The sequence below is a fragment of the Syngnathoides biaculeatus genome, chromosome 16, assembly GCF_019802595.1.
Source record: "Syngnathoides biaculeatus isolate LvHL_M chromosome 16, ASM1980259v1, whole genome shotgun sequence".
Taxonomy (NCBI): domain Eukaryota; kingdom Metazoa; phylum Chordata; class Actinopteri; order Syngnathiformes; family Syngnathidae; genus Syngnathoides; species Syngnathoides biaculeatus.
This window is the reverse complement of record NC_084655.1, coordinates 19,904,775-19,932,333: the sequence shown is the minus strand read 5'-3', so window position 1 is coordinate 19,932,333 and position 27,559 is coordinate 19,904,775. Positions and strand designations below refer to the sequence as shown.

Here is a 27,559-nt window from a genome sequence, read left to right as displayed (position 1 = left end):
GCAGCGGGAAGGACGAAAAAAAAAAACCCCAAAACGAAACAAGCACAATGGCTGACTGGAGGACTTTTAACGTCGTGGTCTTGGGTGTGGGATTCATGTTTATCTTCACTGCCTTCACCACCTGTGGGAACGTACAAGTAAATTCTTCACTTTTACTTTTTTTTTTTAAACTCATTTAGGCAGTGTTACTCTATGACGTTCCCTTACTGGAGTTATTATTATCACATTTTTGTTGTTTTTACGATTAAAAAATATTCTGGCGTAATATTGAAATAGCTTTTTAGAATTTTCCTTATTAAAAAAAATCGCATTATAGTTTTGTCTAGTTATTACAACTATTTTTTTTTGTCTATTCCCCCTCCCCAAACTTGTAACGATGAGCTTTTTATCCTTTTGCATATATTTTATTTTAGAAATTTTTCTCGCTCCAAACATTTAAATATTAATTTGAAGATGCATTTTTGTAGAATATTTTCTTCAAAAGACGTTTTTGTTTTGCTTTTGTATGTATGTTTTTTTTTATTTTATTGAGGTATAAAATGATTTGGCTGCATCATTTGGTATATTATTTTATGATTAAAAAATATTTGGGTGTAATAATGAAATTGTTTTTCAGAATTTTCCTAATTAAAAAAGTCGCATTATAGTTTTGTCTAGTTTATACAACTATTTTCTTGTCTATTCCCCCTCCCCAAACTTGTAATGATCTGTTTTTATCCTTTTGCATATATTTTAATATTTTATTTTCGAGTTTTTTTCTCACTCCAAACATTTAAAGATTATTTTGAAGATGTATTTTTGTGGAATATTTTCTCCAAAAGACGTTTTTATTTTGCTTTTGTACATATGTTTTTATTTTATTGAGGTATAAAAATGATTTGGCTGCATAATGTGATATATTATTTTATATTTTATGCCTGTTAAATTCCCTCAGGCAAAACATCAGTTTGTCACTTAATTTATTGATGAACTGGTTATCTATTTTTGTGTTTTTGCAAATTATTTACAGCTTTAAAGAATTCCGCTCACTCAATACGTGACATTAATATTTTCTCCATTTGAAACATTTAAAAATCGTTTTGTTAGTGTAATACTTTAAGAAATTACCTCTTGAAAAGCATGAAATTATACATTTGTCAAATGGTCCATTAAAGAAAGTTCCCCCAAAGCATTACTTTATTTACTTTAATCATGTAGTATCATTTATCATTTATTTCTTAAATTTTATCCAGTGAATTTCCCTCCTTCCGAGCATAACATAATTTTTCTTATTGTTTGAATCGTTTTTGTTGTTTCTTATTTACTCTGAAACATTTTTTTTGAAACATTATTTTCTGTTACCATTTACCATAATATAGTAGTATTAACTTGTATGCAAGCAAAAATATGTCGGCATCCTCCAGCAGAAAAGAAAGCGACCAATCAGCGTGTCATGTGCATCTCGTGTTTCTAATTTTCCTCACAAGTCAAATGAGTTCCGGTCCGCTGCGAATGACCCTGCAGTGTAATCAAATTTGGACTCTTCCTTCTTGCCTGTATTTTAGCAAACTGTGGTGAAAAGTCTGCAGAACGACACCTTCACGGGAAGCGGATACCACAGGTTACTCAAATGTTCAAATATATGTTTGAAATAGAATGTTTCCGGTTTCAAAAATCACAACTACCTGTTCTCTGTTTCCAGTCTGGGAATCATCTATGGAGTCTTCTCGTTTTCCAATTTGGTGGCGCCCGCCGCGGTGTCAGTGCTGGGGCCGAAGGTGACTATGTTTGTGAGCGGGCTGCTTTACAGGTACCACCATCACGTTGAGTGAGACCCGATCAATCAATCGCTGATCACAGTGTCATCTTTTGCATTTAGCGGCTACATCGGCGTCTTCATCGAGCCGTCCACATGGTCGTTCTATTTGATGTCTGTGCTGATCGGCGTTGGTGCCGCCAGTAAGTCCACTGCCCCCCCCGCCACACCCCCACCACAATCAAAATTTGAGAAAATAATTTATTCATACTTAAAAGTGCAGTTGCTATTTGAAATCATCTTCTGACATGAAAAAAAAAAAACGTAAAAATATCTATTAAATCGATTTTTACTTATTATTAAATTGAATGAAATCAATTGTAATGTATTTAAAAAAAAGTCCGGTTCCATTTATTTATATACTATTTTCAATTTTCTTTATCTAAAATCCCAGTTGTTTAATTTATTTTTAAATGAACAAAATCCAGATTATATAAAAATAGTTGTCATATTTTCAAGTTCAACTGTTATTTGTTAAATTTGTTTATTTAAAAACACATCAGCTTGGTTTATCATTTATGAGGAGTGTATTTTAAAAATCCAGATCAAATTATATATTTTTAATTTGTAATTTAATAAATCCAGCTGACTTGATTTTTTTAAAATGCATTTAAAAAAATTGCATTCATTTATAATTTTTTTTTAAAAGGAACCAGTTTAGTTTTCTGTTTTTTTAATTTTTCAAAAATGCATTCAAAGAGATCTAGGCCAATTTAATTTTGTAGTTATTTTAGGTCAATTCTTTTTATTTTCTATTTTTCCCCAGAGTCCACCTCCAGTTATTTGTGTGTTTTTAATTTAAATTGATCATTTAAGATGATCGTGGTGACTTTTTAATCTTTCAGCTTTATTTTGTGGTTTTTGAATACAGGGCAATTTATTTTTTTTAAGTCTATTTTAAAAAAAATAAAAATAAAACTCCAAGCCAGTACATCAAATGCTGCATCCAGCAAGTAACATCCGAGCAAACGCGGCAATGAAAATGCACCGTGTGAGGTCATAAATAACATAAATGGGGGAAGAAAAAAAAAAACAAATGAGGCTAGATTCCAGGTTTTTTACCTTCCCGGTCGTGGATTAGATTTGAGTGGGAAGCGGCATCTTTATAAAAGACCTCTGCACCTGTCAAATTTGGAGGCGGAAGGATTAAAATGAATGATAAATTATAAAAATAGACCGTGAAATGGTTGCAGAGCATCAAACTCACAACAGATTTCATTCTATAGCGAGGAAAAAAAAAAAGGTTTAGTGGGTCATGACGATGCCCCCCTTCCCAGCTGTGTACTGGGATAACACGTGTTACGTAACGACATAAAAAATAATGCCACACTTGGTGCAGCCAATTAACTGCTGCCCCTCGCCCATTCATTTCTCCGCACGCTCTTTCTTTTTCATTATTATATTTATAAACGCCCAATCTCTCCCCCCGCAGTGCTGTGGACGGCTCAAGGGCAGTTTCTGGTGGAGAACTCGGAAGCTTCCACCATCAACAGGAACACGGGCATGTTCTGGGCACTGCTGCAGTGCAGGTACTGGCACAGCGGCGCATGCAAACGTGATTACGAGGAGCGCTGTTAAGTTTATTATGTGGTATAGTGCTGTAAAAATGCTTTTCAGTTGCATTTTAGTGCTGTTATTGAAGGTATTAAAAAAAAAAAGTCATAAATGTCAATTTTTTTTCATTGTAAGAACACACATTAGTGCAAAAAGCCTTTTTAAAATCACGAAAGGTTAACGCCACCATTTACAGCTCTTAAAAATGACACATTGTTGCCCAACATAACGCAGCTTTAAAGAATTTGCATTAGTAAAAGTATAAAAAAAAATCTTTCATGCATGCTATATATCCACTTAAAACAGGTTTTGCTTTTCATTTGAAAAAAAAATATATTTAAAAATATTTGAAAATTCCAGTTTAGTCAATTCTGATAGTTATTAAGAAAATTAAGCTTATGTATTTATTGTATTTTTTTTATTCAGTGATTATTATTTTTATTTCAGTAATTTAGAAAAAAGGAAACGGGTCTGTTGATTTATTGTGATAATTATTATTATTGTTTTATCATGTGTAAAATCCTGTTAATTAAAAAAATCATTTATATAGTATTTAATTATTTAAAATAAAACTGTCAAATTTCAACTTGTGATTTTTTTTATTTATTGTTTTATTGATTTCACTACATAATAGCATGAATTAACTCTGATTTTGAAACCTATTTTACTCAAAATCTGTCTTATCAAGTGGCTCCATTGGTGGAAGTGGATCATGTGACAATCAGCTTGACACACACATTTATGTGTTGCTTGCAAAAATGTCAGAATTGTTGCCCGTGAGCGAAGAGAAAGAGGAAATGGACCCTTTTCATATGTTCCTTCATTTGCAGCATGTTGTTTGGCAACCTGTACATTTACCTGGACTGGAATGGAAGAACAGAAATACCAGGTAGTACCATAATGATTGCAATCAAGATGCAAGCATGATTATAAAGGCCGGTTGGTTGTTAAACTTTCTTATCCTTTTTTTTTTGTGTGTGTGTGTGTGTGTGTGTGTGTGTGTGTGTGTGTGTGTGTGTGTGTGTGTGTGTGTGTGTGTGGTCAGCCAGCAGCAGGAAGAACATCTTCCTCTCCCTGCTGGTGGCCTCCATCGTGGGGACGCTGAGCTTCCTGGTGCTGAGGAGGACTCGCCTGCCCGAGGAAGAAATGCTCTCGGAGGAGGAAGGACAGTCACTGCTCGCTACCCATGTGATGCAAGTCTCCCCGTCACTGTTGCAACGGTTTTAATCACCGGATGTTTGAACACGAACGCTACAGCAGCACATGTAAACAGACAGGAGAACAATACGCACAGGTTTATATTCCCTGTCTGTGAAAAATGGCGGATATTTCTGCATTTTACGGAGTTACTTAGTTGAGAAGGTCTTATTCCTTTGAGTCTTGTATGACTGCCCCGTTTTTATATTTTACAAATTTTATCATGGCATCTGATACGTTTCCAGTACAGATGTGCTCCTACCGTTTTTCAGATGGGTTCAGGACCGGATTTATTTTTAAATTTTACAATAAAGGGACATTTGTCTGTATTAAAAACGTAACAAAAAAAGTTCTGGCATTTTTTTTGGGAGGGTGCTGGAACTCATTAATGGCATTTTAAGTTATTTCATTTAAGAAAATGCATTTAATACATAAGTACATTGAGTTGTTACAAGCTTGGCCTTGGGAAGTATAGAAATTAATAAGTGATATTTTTTTGTTTTTAGGTACAAGCACAGAGCCAATACGGCCCTGCGAGAGGTCAGTGATGACTTAAGTAAGTCTCATCTGACAAATACTTATTATTGCGCCGCTTGAAACTCAAACAAGTTATGGATGTTGTTGTAGCAAATGAAGTGTCCTTTAATAGAAGTGTCTTCCTCTCCAGAGTCCATGGTGCAACTCCTCAAGACCAGAAACATCCTCCTCCTGAGTCCCTGCATGGCCTACAGCGGTGAGCGGTTACGTCGGCGTGTTAAGCCCCGCCCTCCTCCGGCGCTCTTCTTCAGCGTTGTCCTCCCGCGGCAGGCCTGGAGCTGTCCTTCTACAGCGGCGTCTACGGGACGTGCCTGGGGGCCACGGCGCAGTTCGGCCAGGCGGCCAAAGGCCTCATCGGGATATCGGGCATGGTGCTGGGTGTGGGTGAAATCATCGGTGGGTCGGGCCAGCGGGTCTCCGCTTTTGTGGTTTCAAGTCGAGCCATATTTTGGTGGACTTATCATCACTTGACTCCGTATGAAAAAGTCTTTTGGCGAAAAAACTCGCAATTGCCGGGAGACTGAAAAGAACTGTCGTGAGTCAAAAATCATAATTATTTTCTCGCCAACACCGCTGCATCATATAAGTTTTTAACATTCTGTTCACCCAAATAAGTCCTGAGATCGGAATGAACACACTGCTTAAATTAAACTTAAAACTGATAAAATAGTGATGCACCGTTTCTATTTTTCACATCTGAGTAGTTGCTGAATATTTAAAAAAAATACAAGAACAGCCTAACTTTTCCTTAACATTGAACAATTTTCACGCAAAACTCATTTTTTTCCCACATACCAACTAAAAAATGTCATATTCTGTGTGTTTTCATTTTTTTCATCCCGCGCTTGGCAGGCGGAGGCTTGTTCGGCTTGGTGTGCAAGAACAATCGCTTCAGGCGCACCTCGGTGGTCTTCCTGGGCATGGTGGTGCACTTCGTGGCCTTCTATCTCATCTTCCTCAACATCCCCGAAGACGCCCCCGTGGTCTTCAGCACCGCCACCACCAAGACCCCCTTTCTCACGCCGAGGTATGTATTGTACCGCAGAAAAAGACGGCTGGGTAGAACAGATGGACTGACGCGTTTGACGGACAGGTACAATGGATCGAAAGCAATAAATGGATAATAGATACAACAGAAACAGTTAATCAATCATTCTATATCGTTTTTAAATGACAACCTGATAGAGTGAAGACTTGGTTCTTGAACGTCTCTGTTCTCGAACAAATTGGTTTTCAAACGAAAATTTTGAAATTTTTTTGCTTGCCTGCGACAAAACCGGAAAATAACGTAACACGCGCAACCCGACCAGCTGACCCACGACGCACGTTATTATTGTGTGTAACGCAGCTTCTGTACGCAGACGTGGGAAATATCAATTCGGTTTTCGAATAAATCGGTTCTCGAACCGCCTTCTGGAACGAATTGTGGTCGAGAACCGAGGTTGTACTGTATATGGAAACATTGAAAACGTAGATGGAAGGATGGACAGGAAACTAGATAGAACTGATAAGATTGAAGGAGAGAGTAACTGATATGATAGAACTGATGCAACGGTACCTCCATGTCTCCATGTGGTGGTCGATGGTTCCAAGAGAACAATGACGGGTAAAGTTCGACGATAACTGTAGGACAGGAAGCGCGGGCGCCGTCCACGCATTACAACGGAACGGTACGATGATTAACTGTGCTAAAATCGTACGGGACGCGGTGCCCTTGCAGCATGTCAGTCGCCCTGCTGTGCAGCTTCCTGCTGGGCCTGGGCGACAGCTGCTTCAACACGCAGCTCTACAGCATCCTGGGCTCCGTCTACGCCGAGCAAAGCACGCCTGCCTTCGCCATCTTCAAATTCATACAGGTGACCAATCACACACGCGCGCACACTTTATTCTTCACGTGTCATTTCTGTTAACATTTGTTGTCGTCGTCGTCTTTTCTTTTCGGCTTGTCCCGATCAGAGGTCGCCACAGCATATCATCTTTTTCCATCGAAGCCCATTTCATGCATCTTCCTCACTAACACCCACAGTCTTCATGTCCTCCCTCACAACATCCATCAACCTTTTCTTTGGTCTTCCTCTCGCTCTTTTGCCTTCTACCAATATACTCACTCTCTAATCTCTGAACATGTCCAAACCATCGAAGTCTGCTCTCTCTCACCTTGTCTCCAAAACATCCAACTTTGGCTGTCCCGCTACTGAGCTCATTTCTAATCCTGTCCAACCTGCCCACTCCGAGCGAGAACCTTAACATCTTCTTTTCTTCTTCCTGCTGTTTCTTCAGTGCCACTGCCTAATCTGTACAAAATGACCGGCCTTACCATTGTTTTATAAACTTTGCCCTTCATCCTAGCGGAGATTCTTCTGTCACATAGAACACCAGACACCTTCTGCCAACTCTTCCACCCTTCTTGGACCCGTTTCTCCACTTCCTTACCACACTCACCATTGCTCTGTATTGTTGACCCCAAGTATTTGAAGTCGTCCATCCTCGCGATCGACGCCGGTGTAGCCCCTCTCATTCACGCACATATATTCTGTTTTACTTCGGCTAATCTTCATTCCTTTCCTTTCCAGTGCGTGCCTCCATCTTTCTAATTGTTCCTCCACCTGCTCCCTGCTTTCACTGCAGATCACAATATCGTCTGCGAACAACACGTTCCAAGGGGAACTAATCTAATCTGTCAGCCTATCCATTACAACCACAAACAGGATGGGGCTGAGGGCGGATCCCTGATGCAGTCCCACCTACACCTTAAATTCTTCTGACACATCTACGCCACATCTCACTCTGCTGTTCTTCTGTCCTCATACATGTCCTGTACTATTCCAACATTTTAACATAACATTAACTGTTAACATTTGTTGTATAAAGAAAAAAAAAACGGGAACATTTTGCTTCTCGATGTATCGCCGCAGTATTATTCAGTTGTATAAATGAGTGAAAAATGTTAAGTGTCAAGTTCATGCTTTAATCATTTTTTTTTTTGCTCCGGTGTTGTTCAGTCGATTTTTGCAGCCGTGGCGTTTTTCTACAGCGGGGACACGCTGCTAACGTGGCAGCTCCTTCTCATGGTGGCGCTGGGCTTCAGTGGAACGATCTGCTTCTTCGTGGCCGAGCGCATGCACGACGTGGACGTCGCCTCCACGGAAGCGCTGGAATAACTGGAGAAGAAAAAAGAGAGAGACACTGACGAGGAAGCAGCAGAGACACTGACGAGGAAGCAGCTTTAAGGCACTGAAGGTCCTCTTGGTTTTTAAATGATACTTTTTTTTTTTTTTTATCATCGTTGTCACCGCGGGAGCCCGGAGGCTCATTTACATATTTTGCTAATGGTCTGTCACTGCACTGTGATGAGGAGCGTTCATTAATACGACAATCTCAACACGTGTAATAATTTACAACTACTTTTGTGTGCTGCATGGCCTTCGGCTCAGGTTGAACACTTGTTGGAAAACAAGCCATTGTAAAGCCCCCCCCCCACCCCCCCCATCCCACTCAAGCATCTTTACTGCAATTCTTTTATTATGTTATAAAATACATATTCTGTACCTTATTTAACTGCATAACGAAGGCAAATATGAATAACCGCTTCACATCCGTGATGTATTTTTCTTAACAAGCTCAAATGTTTATTGTATAACCTCAAATGCTGAAATAGCTCTCCTGTGACCTCAATTAATTATTTAGTCGCACAAACGCCGTTTGGCAGAACTTCTTGACATACGGGATACATTTGTGAAAACTATTACTGTATGAAATGAATAATGCTGCAGTAGTTAGCGGGCCCATGAAAATCACTGAAGTAAATCGGTTGTACAAATGCTATTTAGGAATATTGCATCACATTTGTTTTGGATTTTTTTGGAAAATCACATTTATTGCATTAGCTGTATAATGATTGATTTATGTGACAAGAACTATTTGGGCAAATTGCTTCACAGCCGTCTTGCATTTCTTTTCAAATTCAACATTACTTGGTGTTGCTTTCCAGTGACTTCCAGAATATTAACTATAATTGTATAAGCACTTTTTTGTTAAAACTGCTTTACATCTGCGTTGTATTTTTTACTTAGTCATTTACTGTAAAAATGTACAATTTTGGCACCATGTTGAAGTAATTTTTATAATAATTATTAGTATTAAGTACTTCACATCTGTGTTCCATGCAACACAGATGTGAGGCAGTTCTCATCTCCATTTTAAATGGTTTTTTTTGAGAAAATATACTTTTTGCAACATGTGCGCAAATCAAGTAAAATCACAACTACAGTATGTGTTAATGACATATCTCTCTCGAAAGTATCAATTAAAACTGAGCTAAGATAAACCTCATCACACTGTGCAGGTGTACCAAATATGGAAATGACAACATGAAGACTTAAAGGTGAGTCAATGCTGCTTTTCAATCACCGCTGTATGAATTTTCACTTCATTCCACTTTTTGAAAATGAACTGACTGGATTATCACAAAACAGGAGGAATTTAATGGATCTGGCCGTGAGTTGCCGAAAATCATGTACTTCATTTATCAAAAAAAAAAAAATGGTGGACAAGGAAGGGGGGGCAGGATGGAGGATAAGGGAAGGGAGGGGGGCTGCACATTACTTGACTGGTAATTGAGTATTGATCACTTCATAATGAGAGTAAGCAGATTTGCGAGATCTCAATTCAATTGTGCCACTCTGTGGCGAGAAGGCAGTTTTCTGTGTTTAACAGTTAAAAAAAACAGGATAGCTACTTCACGGGGATTAAACTAGACCTTATCTGGGTGGCTTTGCGTCTACCATAGATAAGACCACGTAGACAAGTACCTGCTGTACGTGTTTATTACCTTTTTATTACATTATTGTAAACCTGGTAGGCTTTATTTTGAAAGTGAACCGAATTTACCACGCAATATTCCGAAGTTGAAGCCAAAGGAAGAAACAAGTAAAGGACTTATGTAATAAGTGTTGATTAAATGCTAATTTTAAAAAAAAAAAAATATATATATATATATATGGAGAGAGAGAGAGATACACAGTACAGTGTATATTGTACAGTATATACACTACCACACCTGAATCAAGCGACGAGGTGGAAACGTCTTTTTTTTGAGAGGGGACACGCCGTCACACGAGCACCCAAAACTACCTCGCGATTGACGCATTGAGCACCCCTGGTTTGACGTGGCTCATTATGTTGATGACTTTCGACGTAAACAGTATGCAGTACGTGAAGCAGCTCAGAACATGCGCTTTTGGCATCACTTCCGTACGTGCTCAGTAGGGCTAACTTGCATTTCCTGTTTCCGGGTGAATACTGATTGTTTAGGATGAGGCTTGTTTTGTTACCAACGTTTATGAAATAAACACGTAAATTAATGTCAAGACTACACAAGATAAGCGATGTCTTTCAATATCTATTTTTTTCTAATCGTAACAAATTTTATTTTATGCATGTGATTTTTCGTGCTCGACTATGTAGATTTGTGAGTGCGATGGCGTGCGGCTGCAAACGCACTGGTCAAACGTGAGGTACTGGGAACTGATAAAAATGCTAAATCATGGTAAGTTGAAATAAATCGGGAAAGCAACCTGGGTTTATATTTGCCCTGTGTTCAGGTTCTAGAGTATTTCAACTTAATGGAGCCATCAGAGGCAATGCATGTGTTGAACAAAAAAGGTTCTTTTTTTTTTTTTTTTTTTTTTGGTGAATGCGCAACTGCGGCGGAAAAAATGACGCATCTTGATTTTCGCGCAAGGCTTGCTGCTCATGTTTCCCAACTTGGCAGGCGTTTCTGCGCTAAGCTAGGTGTACCTCCGCAGCGAGGATGTGACTTTTAACATTCCGATTGGCGTCGACTGATTTCGGACGTGTCCACTCCCGCACCTGCACCAGAGTAACACATTTTTAAAACAAAAACCAAAAGAAAACCCAGCGCAAGCCGCTTCCCTGCAGTTACGTCACACACAGAGCCTGATTTAAGAAATCCACAAAAATAGAACCCCCAGCGTGTGCGTGTGTATTTCTGTATTTAGGGGCATGTGTGCTCAGGGGGGACGCTTCATTTATTCATCCTCAGCTGTGACCTGCTTTAACCAGCAACACGTTCAGCTGGCGCACCCTCATTTCCATGCATTATGCAAATATGAACACCTGAGGATATTTGTCGGATTAAAAGGTTGAGAGCGCAATCAAATGAGACAATCTGTTCCAAAACGTTGAAACCCACCGTACGACCTGAGACGTTTTCATTTTTTCCGCTTTCCCCCCACATCAGGACCACCAGAAGCTGACGGAAAAACTTTGTTCCAGCGAGCGCACGTAGTGCCAGTGGCGCACCGGGATGAAGAGCACGTCTCCGGGCCTCAGCACGCATTCCCGGTACGGAGCCCCGGAGAACTCCGGGAAGCGCTCCGAGTCGGGGTTCTCCACCTCCACCTTGGCCGGAAGGGGGGGAAAAAAAAAAAAAAAAAAAATCAAGCCTTTTTCCAAGCACTTTCCTTTTGTTGCCTTTTTCTCGACAAACTCAAGCATTGACCTGATTGTATGAATTTAAAAACAGCGGAAGATTTTGCATTCTATGAATCAATGAAGTCATCCAGAATACGACAAGCTATTAATCCCACCTGGCTGGTATTGTGGAGGAGTTGAGATGGGTGCGGGTAAAGTTTATCGGAGTCTTCTGGCGAGTACAAGCGGATGTACTTGCATCCCACTACCTATACAGGATAAACAGAATAATGTCCAGTTTTAAACGGATCTACTTCTGCATTTCAGGAAACCCTTTTTGCTTTTCCGGTGATTCCAAACCCAAGTACCGGAGTTGTCACCACGGTTACCTGCGCCAGCAAGTTGTGCTGGGGGTCTTGGTGGAGGGGCGACACGGTGCCGGCGGGTCCAAACCAAGCGTTGACGGTCACGTCGTCTTCGTCGCCGTCACCTAGGCAGCAGTAATCAGGCAGGCGGATGTCGTCCTTCAACTCCGGTATCTATGGCAACGGCTAAATTATTCCACATCCAACTAAAAACGTATGTTGTCATTCAGAGCGGTGGGGAAGAGGAAGAACCGACACAAAGATAAAAAAATGCAATGTTACAAATCAGTCAAGCAGACTTATGTCCTCTTTACAGTACATACAGTGAAGAAAATAAGTATTTGAACACCCTGCTATATTGCAAGTTCTCCCACTTAAAAATCATGGAGGGGTCTGAAATTTTCATCGTAGGTGCATGTCCACTGTGAGAGAGATCATCTAAAAAGTAAAATCCAGAAATCACAATGTATGATTTATTTGCGTGATACAGCTGCAAATAAGTATTTGAACACCTGAGAAAACCAATGTTAACATTTGGTATAGTATCCTTTGTTTGCAATGACAGAGGTCAAACGGTTCCTGTAGTTGTTCAGCAGGTTTGCACACACTGCAGGAGGGATTTTGTCCCACTCCTCCACACAGAGATCAGACTGGTTTCCGGGCTGTCGCCGAGAAACACTGACTTTCAGCTCCCTCCAAATATTTTCGATTGGGTTTAAGTCTGGAGCCAGAACCTTGATATACTTCTTATGGAGCCACTCCTTAGTTGTTCCCCAAAATCTCACAATACATGGCCGCGGTCATCCTCTCCTTAGTACAGTGCAGTCGTCTGTCCCATGTGCAGAAAAACACCCCCGAAGCATGATGCCACTACCCCCGTGCTTCACAGTTGGGATGGTGTTCTTGGGATGGAACTCATCATTCGTATTCCTCCAAACACGGTTAGTGGAATTATGACCAAAAAGTTCCATTTTGGTCTAATACATGGAGTGGAGGTAAACTTTTAAAGGCGGAGAAACAGGTCTTTGAGGGTCAGAATTCTAGCCGATAGACAGGTGTTCAAATACTTATTTGCAGCTGTATCACACAAATCGTGAAAAAAAAAAAATCATACAATGTGATTTCTGGATTTTTCTTTTTAGATTCTCTCTCACAGTGGACATACACCTACAATGAAAATTCTAGACCCGTCCATGATTTCTAAGTTGGAATGCAATGTAGCAGGGTGTTCAAATACTTATTTTCATCACTGTACTTGTATATACATTTAATTAATTATTTAATTTAGGCCACTACAGCACTCACAAAAAATATTCAAATGATTTGACTAATACAAATGCAACTATTTCCCTATCACTAAATATCTAATCATAAAATACAGTATATATATATATATATATATATATATGAATATGATGTTAATTTTTTAAAATTTTGTTAGATTTGGTTATTTTTGTCACGTATCATATGAGCCCCACCTGCTCGAACAGCTGATGCTGAGCCAGATAGCCGCGGATCGGCGTCGCCCCGTCCGGCGAGGTGTCTCTCTGTAACAAAAACAAACACCAAAATCGGTAAATCCACATCGGCGAAGAGTTTGCGCAGTTTCAAGGAGTAAACCACTCACACTTTTTAAAATATAGCGGTCGATGAATGCATTGAGCGTCATCAGCGTCTGGGACCACTCCTCGTCCGTGTACCTGGAGCCCACCTCCACGGGGACCGTGCGACATCCGCCCACCGACCTCAAGTATTCTAAGCTTTGGGAAGGGGCGGAAGAGGAATGTTACGTTTCTCTCGCGGTTCAGAACAGTCTACACTTGAGCGCAGTGAAAAGGAAAATTGTCTCTGGATGGAAATTGTTCGTTAGACGTCCTTCACGTCCAGACTCCCGCAGCTTTTCTCCCCACTCGCTGAGATAAGTGCACTTAGCTGCCTGACAAGTGCAAATCAGCCTGATTGCACGACTGTTTAACAGCGCTGGAGGACCAATAACTGTTGCACATAAAGACAGACGGCTGCAATTTTACTTGTTGCTGTTACTTTGAGGGAAGGCTCGCTTTTCATCAGCGTTCGCGACTGTGATGGGTTAAATGCAGATGGGGGGAAAAACATGGACTTGCTTGCGTTCACGACAAAGACGATTCTTCTCTCTTTTTGTGTCGACGTTAAACTTTCAACATGCAAGATATTCAGTCTTTGGTCATATGCAGCAAAAAAAGTGGAATTAAACAAAAAACATCAAATGTAAGAATTCCTTAAATACTGTATATAATGGCAAAAAAGAAAAATATATGTATTAAAATTTGTAAAAAAATAAATAAAAATAATCTCAAAATGATTTTAAAGATTGTGGAAAAACAAGAAAAGTAAAGGCAAAAAAAAACTAAATACAAATAGAAAAATTCTGTAGTATAGAATTGAAATATTCAAATTATATATTCATATAAAAATATTGAAATATATTCTAATTAAAACGACAATAATATGGCATGAAAATAGTACAAAATGAGCAAGTGTATGTGACCCAAAAAAAAAATCAAATATAAGAATTCCTTAAATACTGTATGTAATAGCAAAAAAAGAAAACAATATACGTATTAAAATTTGTAAAAAAAAAAAAAAAATCTCAAAATAATTTTAAAGATCGTGGAAAAACAAGAAAAGTAAAACCAAAAAACTAAAATACAAAAAGAAAAATTCCATAATATAAAATTGAAATGTATATACAAATGATATATTAATACAAAAATGTTGAAATATATTCTAATTAAAAGGACAATAATATGGCATGAAAACAGTACAAAAAGTAAGTAAATATGACAAAAAAGCTAATAAGAATTCCTCAAATACTGTATATAATGGCAAAAAATGAAAACATACATATTAAAATTTGTAAAAATATAAATAAAAATCTCAAAATGATTTTAAATATTGTGGAAAAACACGAAACGTAAAAGCAAAAGACTAAAATACAAATGAAAAATTCTGTAGTATAAAATTGAAATGTATATACAAATTATATATTCATATCAAAATATTGAAAAATATTCTAATTAAAAGTTAAAGTAAAATAATATGGCATGAAAATTGCACAAAAAGAGTAAGTAAATATATGACAAAAATAATCACAAATAAAAACAATCTCCAATGCAAAATAATAAAAATATTTAACCAATGCTGCAATAATGTAAATAGTAAAAATATATCCTATCAAATAAAAATGAATAATATTAATGCCGTAATGTGTGTATAATGATATTATTTTTTTGTCCAACCAGGGGTGAATGAGAGAAGACATTGCCACACGTTTGAATAAAACATACAAACATCTGCTGTACAAATCCCTAATCAGAATCAAGCTATATTTAATCTGGATTTGATCCAGATTGTTCTTGAGGTAGCCATTTCAGTAAAAAAAAAATTCACGTCTGTCAGATTATATTGTGATTTAAAATTTGACATCATAGGGTTAGGGTTAGAAGTTCCCACCTTGTAAGAAATGAATAAATACGTCAATTCAAACCTCCAGGGGTGCTGGTTGAGGGCTGGCCAGTGGTCAATGGTCTCCTCCAAGATGACCGCTTTGTGGGGGAGCAGGTAGTTCTTGTTGAAGCTCTCCAGGGACGGACATTTCACCCTGTGAATTTTCAGATCTTCTCGGATCTCCGGAACCTCCGGCACTGCCAATTTGATCCTCTGTTGAAACAATCATAACCACTCGTCCAACTCACTGTCCTGTTGTGAAAATGTTGCAACTTTCACAACAACACACTGACTGACTGACCTTGGCCTCTGCATGCTCTCTGCCGTCATTATTTTCGGTGTTTTTCCTGACTTGTCTTTGCAGAATCTGGACCACCACTTGCAGTCGATCATCCATAATGGCAGCGCCCATGAGCAAGCCCATGTCACAGGTGCGGATGGCCTGCAGCAGGTCCTCCTCGGAGGGCTCCTCTCCGCACAGGGCGCACACCTTAAAGAGGCATCCGTACGAGTAGACACGACGCCACTCCTTGTCCACGTGGCGCCACGTTCCCGTGTTGAGCTTCTCCCACGAGAAGTCCAGGACGATCTGAGCGTCGAGAAGCCGCTCGGCAGCGGGGGCGCCGGTGTACAGTCGACGTCTGCACCTTTTCAGCATTTCCACCACGCTCGCCTCGACGGTGTCGCTGAAGTGCAGTGTGAAGTGGTCCTCGTCTGGAGGAAGGACTGCGGAGATCTTGGACCACAGCAACGGCGCCATTGAGGAGGAGGTCTGAGGAGCACAATGTCGAGGTGAGAAAAAGTACAGGAAGTTTTGGATGGGGTTTCTTAAGCAACAAATGCAAGCCGTCACGTGGCTGAATTTGTTTTTGCATAGCCCCTCCACCCCCAAAAAACAGATTTATGATATATTTAATATGTTTTCAGACAACACAGTGCTATATTTATTCATTAAACATTTTTTGGGGGGTTATTTGATACTGCTACACATATTTTAAGGATATAAATTTTAAGTTGTTCACCATTCTTGAGTTCCTGAAAGTAACTAAAATAATACTATTATTATTATTATTCTCATCATTAATTATACAAATCCAGTCACCTTGTATTCCATTTTAATTGTTCCATTCCATGCTGGAGAAAACAACAATATGACATTTGCAAGCCTTGCAAGGGATGTCTCCTAATATTTATACCAACTAACTCACCAAACTCCAATATTGTATCCACAATTTTCCCATCGGTTATTAAGCTATCTAAATTTCACTCGTATCGTGATTTCAAACTTAATTTTCAATGTCTGCTGGCTTTAACATGTACATAAAACTCGACTTACCTTTCGAAAAGCTCCACGGTGTTGCTATTATGTAAAGTAACGCCCGTTAAAGTCGTCAGGTTACGGGATAAAGTGTCGACATAACTAATTCAATCAATTATATTAAATGCAAAATCATCATTTCTCAATTATCTAAAATTAATGGTGACACGACGGCAGCAAGAAAATCTTTTGAAAGAGTCAGAAAACTACACACGGATGTTCTGTGTGCATCGACATAAACAGACCGAGAGGAAACCAGGACTCGCAACAATGTTGGTTCCGTTTGCCAATGAACGTAACTACAATGAAAAACGCTTGGAAGACACGCAATTAAATTTTAATTGAAAAAATCCTTTGTAAATAGTTAAATTAAAATATCATTATTATAATGAACGGAAAACAATCTAATAATCAATTTAAAACAAAGTGAAGGTAAAATAAAACGTTTAACAAATTAAAAAAATGTAATTAAAGGTGAACTATTTAATTATTCCAAGAATATTGTATTTCATTTTACAATTAATGCTATTTTCAGGCTCGAGTACATCGTTATCTTGCAAACAATTGGCCACACTGATAGGTTTTTAATGGGTATTGTGTCAGCCCTTGGTGAAGGGCGACTATTTGTCCAAGATGGGTTGCAAAAAAACAACAACAAAAAAACACCTGAAGCAATTCCATTCATAATGGTCATATAGATTATGATACACTGTAATGCATTCAAAACAGGCACAATTCATTTTAAATATAGTGGACAACTTATAGTTTCTAGTGCATGATTTCTAAAGCTGCACAAGGCCGTTAGATCGAATGTTGATATGTAAGATATTCCCTGAACAACCTCTGAAAAGGAAAATGATATTCCTTTCACATCCTCCTTTACACAAGCATGCACACATGTTGAAAAAAAATAGACTCAAGGTTGTTACACAGACATTTAGTTTTCCTTTTTTCCCCGTGTTGGCAGAAGTTTTATGTAAATAGCAGTTATTCCCGGAGGGCGGATTGATATGTATAGTGTCTCCTCATGCAAAGCTAAAACAATAATTGGATTTGTCTTCACGATGTCGCTGTGATAGTTGAGCTCTTTGTTTGGACGCCATTGATTGCGCCCCCCCCCCCCCCCAAGCAGGGTGAAAAGTCTGAGCAAACACGATAGGGACCCTTCGGAATCAGAAGCCGCATGACGGCATTATCAAATGTCAAACGCGATGAAATTCAAATATTCCTGTAGTAGACTGTTCCTCTCTGCACGATGAGCGTTTCTAAGATTCACACCGGATTCTGAAATGGATCCATAAAACCCGCAAAAAACCCTTAATTTTTCTCCAGAAATCACTGCAGTGTCTATATATTTTTCCCCTATTAGAAAAAAGGAATAGAACCATACATTTGTCCATTATCCTCAGCTCATGTTCTAATTAAGACTGACACAGTTTTTAAAAACACAACATATTACACTTACTTGGAGTTAGGAGTAACTTGAAAAACCCCCGGTGGGGTCACCCGTTAGTTGTCCATCAAGGTAGCACCGTACACTTCTACCTGCATACGTCTTCTCCTTTCTCCTTCTTCTTTCGGCTTATCCCGTTAGGGGTCGCCACATCTTGTCATCTTTTTCCATCTAAGCCCATCTCGTGCATCCTCCTCTCTAACGCCCACCGTCCTCATGTTCTCCCTCACAACATTCATCAACCTTTTCTTTGGTCTTCCCCTCGCTCTTTTTGCCTTTTACCAAGATACTCACTCTCTCACCTGTGGACATGTCCAAACCATCGAAGTCTGCTCTCTCTAACCTTCTCTCCAAAACATCCAACTTTGGTTGTCCCTCTAATGAGCTCATTTAATTAATCCTATCCAACCTGTTCACTCCAAGCAAGAACCTCAACCTCTTAATTTCTGCCACCTCCAGTTCTGCTTCCTGTTGTTTCTTCAGTGCCACAGTCTTTTATACACTTTGCCCTTCATCCTAGCGGGTACTCTTCTGTCACATAGAACACCAGACACCTTCCGCTAACTGTTCCACCCCGCTCGGACCCATTTCTTCACTTCCTTACCACACTCTCCACTGCTCTGTATTGTTGACCCCAAGTATTTGAAGTCGTCCACCCTCGCTATCTCTTCTCCCCCTGAGCTTCACTCTTCCTCCACTGCCCCTCTCATTCACACACATATATTCTGTTTTACTTTGGCTAATCTTCATTCCTCTCCACCATCTTTCCAATTGTTCCTCTGCCTGCTCCCTCCTTTCTCTGCAGATCATAATATCATCTGAGAACATCATGTTCCAAGGGGATTCCAGGCTAACCTCGTCTGTCAGCCTATCCATTACTACCGTGGCTCAGCACGGAACCCTGTTGCACACCCACCTCCACCTTAAATTCTTCTGATACACCTACAGCGCATCTCACCACTGTTCTGCTGCCCTCATACATGTCCTGTAGTATTCTAACATATTTCTCCGCCACAGTGCCACAGTTCCTCTCTTGGTGGCCTGTAGTAGACTTTCTCTCGGTCTACAAAGACACAATGTAGCTCCTTCTGACCTTCTCTGTACTTTTCCACGAGCATCCTCAAGGCAAATAAATATGTGGTACTCTTTCTAGGCATGAAACCATATTGTTGCTCGCAGATACTTACTTGCGTCCTGGGTCTAGCCTCCACTACTCTTTCCCATAACTTCATTGTGTGGCTCATCGTCTTTATTCTCCTGTATTTTCCACAGTTCTGAACATCGCCTTTGTTCTTAAAAATGGGGACTAGCACACTTTTCCAGGATACTCTACCAGGATGAATATACTTACAAAAACTGGCAAATGTCCGCGCATGCTGAGAACCCACGAAATAGAATTTGTCGTAAGAAAAACAATAAACAAAGCAGCTGAGGCCCTAAAACGCCTTGCAGACACCTGATAACAGAAGTCAGTATTTCATGATAAGACTGCGGCGAGCTGGCCTCAGCTGGTCCAGCACGCTCCATTTGTTTCTCTATGTGACGCTGGGAAAATAAACCTCACTCGCAGACACGGATGCTGTGTTTGTATACCCCTTTTTGGTGTGTGTGCTAGCGGAGGTTGGCGGTTGGGGGCTCGGGCATGCGTCTGTGCTAGTGAGACGCCGTGAGGGTCAGAGGCCCACGACTGTTTGTCCACGACCTTTTGGCGATGTTTACATGGGAGGATGGCCGGCGCTCTCCTGAGGCTCTCTTCATGTAGTCGCCGCAAAATGACAATCCTCTATCACCTACGTGGTACTTGATGTTTTTTGTTTTTTTATTCCTCAAATTCAGTTTCTATGTTAAAAGGGGACGTAGTATGGAAAATTAGCTTTTTAAAGGTCGGTATTAAAATACATGGATCACAGAAGTCAGGGCCTATTATGTGTGAAATTACACAACTGAGTTAATATTTTATTCTGTTTTTTGGAAATGTGTCTGTGCACAAGTCCTTCTGAATTCTGTCAGATGGAGATGTCATAATCGGTGACATCTATAGGAAATTATAAACCTTTTTTTTAGGGGCGGGTCTTCAATTGCACATTTTCACTAATGTCAACTCCAAAGTTCTGGGATTCGGGTAGGACTGACGGGAAAGGAAAACAATGGAATAACTCGGCTAAGTCGAACACAGTAATGAAAAAAATTCTGCTTTTCCAAACCAATAAAGCCGCCTCGAGCCACGTTTGCGCCACCAAGTTTCACACGGACATTTCTTAAAGACAGACAGAGTGTTGGCCTTGTGATAAACCTTTGCCAAGAACGGCATAGGAGTGTCTGTAAGTGATTTTAAAACACCGTTAATCTGTAATCTCCGTATAAAGTGACGCAAGAAATGTTCTGAAGCTGGCAGTTTATTTTTAAAACCTAAAATGCTACAGTAATAGCTAGCGCGCTAATGGTAATTGCTACTGCTAATTTAGCAATGGGAATTTTGCCGTCTCAAATTCTGCACACTAAATGTCTACCACACACTCAGTACCAAGATATCCGGTTTGAGGGTTGAAGTCCAGCCCAGATAAAGGAGAATGAAAGGCATGTTAGTTGTAAAAAGGAGGGGAAATGTAATATTGGGGCGGTGCATCGTCATTATTCAAATATGTAAGCAACTCTCACTGGAAGAGTTGATTCTAAAAAGATTTGATAGTGACCATGTTCCATTTGCCCGTTCTCTCCGTGCTTTCATGAGTTTTCTCTGGGTAGTCCTGCAATCCCATTGTGGTCCTCAGCTGTGAATTTAAGCGTATAGTATGCCAAGGATGTTCCCCCATCTGTCACTCAAAGTCTGTTCTCATAGGCTTTCATCACCCTTGACTCTAATGAGGATCTAGAAAGTAGATGTTTGTAGTGTTATTGAAACAAAATGGCACTTCAAAACTTGCGGGCAGCCTGTGGGCAGAAGTTAATTATTTCTTGCCTTAAATGAGGTGGTCTGTTTTTTTTTTTTTTTTTTTTTTTTTTTGTTTCTTTGCGCAAAATTCACCCTGCAGCTTTTTCCCGTCTTTTTAATTTACTTTTTTACTGTTAATTTTATCCCTCCACAAATGAGAATCTTTCCCGGAGCCTCTTTGGACTGCTTGTGCAGTAAACAATTAATTAGGTTTAGATGAATATATTTGTCTTTGACCCTCAACAACAACAGCAAAAAAAAAAAAAAAAAAACGAAAACAACAAAAAAAAAACATTCCCTGCAGTCGCTCAGGGCAGAGTGGACTGTGAAAATGCCCCCTAGGAGGAAGACAGGGGACATTGGGGGTTGAACCGCGGGTGGGATGTAATCAGCACCATTACGCTGCAGGTGCTGTTGGACTGAAAGATGGAAACAAGCCTGGGGTGGTGTTGCCATGGATTAGATTCCAATTAAACACTGTTTAGCTCCGCACAAACTGCCAGCCTTTTGCCTGTTGACTCATGAAATTAATGCACCGTCGCTGCACAAAGCAAATGTTACAACGGGTTCCGCAGCCGAGTGATTTTGGCCGGACAATGGGAGGTGCTAAAAATCGCTAAAGTCTACGGAAAATCGACATTTCAATGTTTCTATTGACCTTTTCATAATGTTTGTAAACAATCGGCACTCGGGTAATTCCTGGTGCTTGCAGACTGAGTGACCACATCTGAACTGAAATTACACGAGGACAAAAGCAGTTTTTTTCGTCTGGGATTGTGCCAATATTTAGAACATAAAATGTTAAGGGTTTTTTTTTTCAATCCCGAAATCCAGTGGAACATTTGGCTGGGGAGGATAAATCGATTGGATGCTATAAAATTACAGAGACGATTGCAAGGTGTAATCATCTTCTTTGTAATCTTTTTGTACGTGTATGACTTTTAAGAACGGTAAATGGTCGCTGTATAGTTAAAAGCGAAGTTTGAAGTGTGAAAACTGCGAAAAACGTTTGAACGTAGCCTCACTTCTCAATCTCCCCCTCTACCGTCGTGTCTTTGATCTAAGTCAAGCCCCTCACTTATGTGCATGAGTGCGATTCTCATAACACGGACATGCGATTATGAAAGTGAGTAATCGTGATAGTCACAGAAAATGGATAGCTACGTTTGATAAAATAGCAGCATGAGCAATACTAAGATAGCTTTAGCACTGTGAACAAGCCAAGGCTAGCCATGGCTGCTATGTTTTTATGAGGGTTTATTTCACGCAAAATGATGCACAATTTTTTGAAACAATTTCAAAAATGGTGACAGACTTAGCTTTATTGCAGTAATGTTGCTAATTCAGCATTGCCTTTGGGCATATTTGCATTTTGTGCAGGTGGATATTTTGCCATAGTTTTAGCAAAACTCCTGAGGCTTTTCCTTGACTACTGTTTTTATTTGTTTACAAATAACGACAGTTATTATTTTTAAATTTAAAATTTGCGGTTTAAAGGTTAATTGATGGTGACAGTTTGTGGCTGCAATGGGTGAAATCACTTAGATGATCTTCAACAGACGAAATTGTTTTTCCGTTAGAACAACACGGAAGTCAACCAGCGCTGTAGAGTGTCCACGCTAATAACCCGGTTGCCATTTCCACCCCGGGGCCGATCGACGCGCCCGTTAAAGCAAGGCGGAGGTGAAGGTGTTGCCACATTTCCTCGGAATCCCCTTTAGTGGACATTTCGCTAATACCCCGAAGAGGTAACAAATGAGAGGCGTAAAGTTAAACGTCCTGTGAAATCATCTCATCTCGAAACAAGCTGCCTTTACAGCCTCGGGAAGTTTCTGCGCAATTATCTTTCCAGAACATACACACACAGACACACACTTTCCGAATGACTACAGGTCCACTCACTTACAGATGTTTCCGCTCAGTCGGAGGCCGAGATGGCGATGGCGTCCCCCCGTTCTCCCCCTTCCTGCACCCTTGCCCAAAGAGACATGCTTGGCAGCCTGTTTCACCTCCGTGCCGGTAATCTGTCCGAAGCACTTTGGATCAAATGAACGCAAGCAGGTGTGCACACTGCGGTGGGCGCCCAGGTGACACCTGCTGCTTCCCCTTTAATTCGAGATACAACAGCTGTTTCACCAGGAGGCTGCACCGGTGAGTCGGCGGGCCTCGCTCGCCGCTTGATACCGGTCACATTCGATTAGGAGTGCAGGGAGGGCTTTGTGGTAATGGATGTATCAATACTTGGCGAGTTAGAAAAATAAAACATTTGGCAAGTAACCGGACCCACTTCCCGGTTCCCCTCGGTTTTATCCGCAAGACGTGGCACGAGGCCAAGCAATATGAGTAGAGAAAAGGTGAAGATTAAATGTTCACATTATTACTCTAATCATGTCGAGCTATGAGCCAGAGGCGTGATTTGGGATAACTTTGATCTTGGGGAAGGAAGAAAAAAAAACAGGAAGCACCCATCTTAAAACACTACCCTGTATTTGGGGCATAGCTCAGGCGGCTCCACGGGGAAACTTTCTGTCCTCGTAGAGGTACGAGCTCATTGGTTGGAGGAAACTCCACAAGGTTCTGAAAGGCGGTGAGTCATCACAGGCAAAAGGTGGAGGATGGTGCAGAAGTGTCATGCTGTTAACTTGCTTCTGGGACAAGACGGAACAGTTCTCAAAATACTGTGCTCCACTTCTTAAAGCACACACAAGGAAAGGAGATATCTCTTGACGTGCAAGCAAATGTGATGTAATATACTGTGGAGCCATTTCATGTCATGTTAGTGGCGGACTAAAGTACATGCTGTATGGTTGGTCTTTGAGAATTCATCTTTTTCACCTTTCCTACGTTCCAGTAAATGCATTCTGTGCTTCTCTCACTCTGGAGTGAATTCTGTTCATATAGAGCTCGTGCACCTACGTCATCAAATCACGTCACTGGCCGGAAGTGCCGGTCAAACAAAGCTTTGTTCAATGCTTAAGTCGGTTGGAGATGACGCGAAAATATGTCTTACAGCAAGTCGCCCAGAGTTTTGTCCAATACCGTTAAACATTTAGAAGGTGATAATAAACGAATGTACGTGGAAAAATGAGAGACACTTGGCATAGAGGACCCATATTTAATGCCATAGTCGATGTTTTTGCAGATGAAAAAATTGAACTGTTAACCCGTTCCCACTTGTCTTGGACAACTGGACCTACGCGTGGATCTGGTGAGGAAGTTGCCGAGATTTACACGGATGAGTTTGAAAGCGTAGAAAAGTCTGGACGCATACAAATACTTCGTTGCTGGACCTGTTCTCAACCAAGAATGAATCCCACATAGTGATGGAGCCACTCACATTTTTTCAATACAAATACCAATATTTAAATAAATGACCCCTGGTTTTACGCAAACTCTCATTCATTAACTATGATTGGGGGGAAAAAAAGCGAGTCAGCTCCTTGTACAAGGAAGCGCGTTGCGGCCACACTTTGAACTTTGGTAAACCTTTCCGTGACAGACGTATTTTTTTTTTCAAATATGCATTGTTCTTAAATGAGTCCAATGCGTATTTAAAAAAAGAAAATAAACCGCTGGGATAGGGTTCAGCCCCCGTACACGGAAGCGTGTTGCGGCCACATGTTAACCTACGGAAACCTTTGTGTAGCCGAAATCCATCAATCTTTTTTTTCTTTTTCAATATTCTGCTCCGGTTCAATGTCCCCCGCACTGTCGATCAGCTCTTCAGGCAATACGGCGCCGTTAAAATGGTGACGTCACGTGCATGAGCTCTGTACCGTTAATTCTAATGAAAATACAGGAGGATTTTGCGCAAAAGTCCCATCGTTAACATAAATTTTACGTATTATCTGATCAGCTACCAAAGACGATTTCACCGTCTCCATTTAAATGCATCATACGTTTGGCTGTGAAATGAATCGGGTTCATGCAATTCTCATAAGAATATAACTGGATTTTGTACAAAAAGCAATATATTAAGCTGTCAAATATGATTTCACAATTCCAATTAAAATTCATGGCGAGTTAGTTTGACTTTAAAATGAATCATCTGTGCAATTCTCGTGAGAATGTAGCTGGATTTTGTACAAGAAGCAGTATAGTTTGCAAAAAATATGTTACACCTTTTTTAAGATGTCAAATATCATCTCACAATCTTAAATTAAACGCATTCATCATGAGTTTGTTTGCCTTGTGCCATGTGAATTAAGTAGGATGTCGTACAAAAGCGCTACAATTTGCAGAAATGTTAAATACTTTCCGATTACATTCCAAAGATGATTTCATCGTATTTATGTTCATGCATTATGAGTCGGATTGGCTTTGAAGTGAAGAGTTTTCACGCAATTCTCTCGAGAATTTTATGAAAAAAGGACGCTCACAGAAATGTAACATCTGATGATCTGTTGATGTTCTGTCAATGCGCTCCGAAACGTGGAAGATCGTGCGCAGGTTTCACGCTGCGAACTCACTTCTAGGACAAGACTGAATATTTTTGTTATTCTTATCCCCCAACTGTCTACTTTTACAGGCACACAAAGGAAAGGAAATGATTGACGCCTCCGGTCCATGTGCAGATATTGTTCAATATCCTACAGTGGAGCCACATCGCTTGACGTCGATGCCAGGTCAGTGTGTGCGCGAGTACTGATGGGAGGGGCGGAAAAGTTTGTTTACCAGCAGAGTGCAGTGTTGTGGCAGACAAGCGCTCCTCTGCGAGAGCTGTATGGAACAATCAGCCTCTACACCGGGCTTGATTGACATTGTCAGATCGGTATGAAATCAAAAATGTTTATTATGGTGGTTGTCGTTTGCGTGTACAACTGTGTGTCATGAGGTGTGGGAGGGCTGTGAAAAGAGGAGGAGCCTATTAGACGTAAGGCATTAATTGGAGGGTCTGCCTCTGTTGGCATTTTGCCCTCACGGGTGACTTAAAATGACACATTTTAGAAAATAATGTATTGCAAAGTTGGTGACTACGGGATATTTTATTATTTCATATTTCACAGCCTTGATCAGAGTACTGTTGAACTCAAGTGGTATTTCTACAATGTAGGTTCAGGGAAAGCAAAATATTAGATATGCGATTCAAAGTCACAATGATGAACCGATTGTTACTCTATGCAGACAAGTCTTCGCCTTGCTCTTTTAGATCATCCATCCATACATCCATGATCCGAGCTGCTTATCCTCACGAGGGTCACGGGAGAGCCGGAGCCTATCGCAGCTAGCTTTGGGTGAAAGGCGGACTACACCTTGAACGGGTCACCAGTCACTCGCAGGGAAGATATCAGCACCATCAGTGGGCGGGAATCGATCCCACGCTAACCTGTACCACGACACCATCAATGACTCACACAAGTCTTCGATACATCTCAAAGGTAACACAAAACTCTTAATTTTGTTCCCAAACCCTAAATCCTAACCTTCTAATCTAAAATCTGTAACCCCAAATTCTAAAACCAAAACCCAACCCTAACTGCATACCAATAACCCGGACCTAGACCCTAAATCCAAACCCCTACCACGTTGACGCCCCCACTAAGAAAAACTCCAATTGTAATCCTAACCTTACTAACCATGAACACTAATTCCTGAAACCTAACCTGTAAAACTAATCCATTACCCTATCCACCTTACTCCCTATCCAAAACCACGACATTAACCATCAACCCCAACATCCCTAATCCCGATGCTATCTGTAGCCCTACTTTTAATAATATGATGATTGTATAAAGATGAATATCTCAGCGTTTCAAGTTGTTGCTTGGTAGTATTTAGATGTAAACTGTCCAAGAAGAAGTTGCTTAGTGACTGGGCCAAGCTTTTAGATCTATTTGTTCAGTTTGTGAGTCTGACCTTGGCACGCGGCACCCACTTCAAAGTGGCTCGGCATTGGCTCCCTTTTGAACGTAAACTTGAATTCAAAACGCATCCTCCGGGACGGACGGTGCGCACTTTGAAGCGGGTTCATTTTGGCTGCACCCGTGACCCGACATAAACAAATAGCTCTGCGAGTGGAAAGGGAGGCCTGTGATTCCCCCCTCCATCCCCCAGCCCCCACCAACACCTTGCTTCCCTTCCTACCTTTCCACGTATGCAGAGGCGCGCCAACAGGTAATGACGTGCTATTGATCTGGAAAGCTGAGGAGCTGATTGATGATGTTGCCCTCCTGGCCGACGCGCAGTAATGAGTTGCCTTCTCATTGGCTCCCCCACTCCATCCTGGACGTGTCACATTGACGCTCCACACAGGAGAAAGTCTCTGTCATTTCTGTCACAGTATGCCATCATTCTTCAAAGCCCGGGCAAAGCACATGCTTAGTCACCTGGAATTTAGTCTTTAACGTGTCCTCAGTCACTATAGGATAGTCCAGACTTTACAAAGACATTCCTTTGTTTCCCTTTCCCTCTTCCTCGCACCCAGTCGGCTCGTAGTCCCAACACTTTCATCTTCACATTTGCCCGCCGTCGGCGCGCTCTGCCGAGC

The 27,559-nt window shown here is 40.6% G+C and overlaps 2 protein-coding genes across 5 annotated transcripts; one reads left to right on the top strand and one right to left on the bottom strand.

The window, feature by feature from the left end:
- Positions 1-3: 3 nt before the first annotated feature.
- LOC133515100 (UNC93-like protein MFSD11) lies at positions 4-9,016 on the top strand. The gene is made up of 13 exons (XM_061847382.1): positions 4-137; positions 1,545-1,600; positions 1,682-1,789; positions 1,859-1,938; positions 3,228-3,324; positions 4,180-4,238; positions 4,395-4,542; positions 5,053-5,102; positions 5,214-5,279; positions 5,354-5,479; positions 5,936-6,110; positions 6,804-6,939; positions 8,086-9,016. Exons 1-13 carry the CDS (start codon positions 48-50, stop codon positions 8,242-8,244), a joined length of 1,350 nt encoding a protein of 449 aa, XP_061703366.1. The 5' UTR covers positions 4-47; the 3' UTR covers positions 8,245-9,016.
- On the bottom strand, positions 8,104-27,559 carry kdm8 (lysine (K)-specific demethylase 8). 4 transcript variants are annotated; one of them, XM_061847378.1, is made up of 10 exons: positions 27,399-27,559; positions 27,157-27,314; positions 15,671-16,141; positions 15,410-15,582; positions 13,511-13,643; positions 13,362-13,430; positions 11,908-12,057; positions 11,695-11,787; positions 11,298-11,506; positions 8,104-8,244 (listed from the first exon to the last, which is right to left on the bottom strand). In XM_061847378.1, the coding sequence occupies exons 2-9, from the start codon at positions 27,274-27,276 to the stop codon at positions 11,342-11,344; spliced, it is 1,374 nt and encodes a 457-aa protein (XP_061703362.1). In that variant the 5' UTR covers positions 27,277-27,314; positions 27,399-27,559; the 3' UTR covers positions 8,104-8,244; positions 11,298-11,341. The 4 variants fall into 4 exon arrangements, with proteins under 4 accessions (XP_061703362.1, XP_061703364.1, XP_061703365.1 ...); XM_061847380.1 differs by lacking the exons at positions 27,157-27,314; positions 27,399-27,559 and adding an exon at positions 22,979-23,102; XM_061847381.1 differs by lacking the exons at positions 27,157-27,314; positions 27,399-27,559 and adding an exon at positions 18,153-18,468.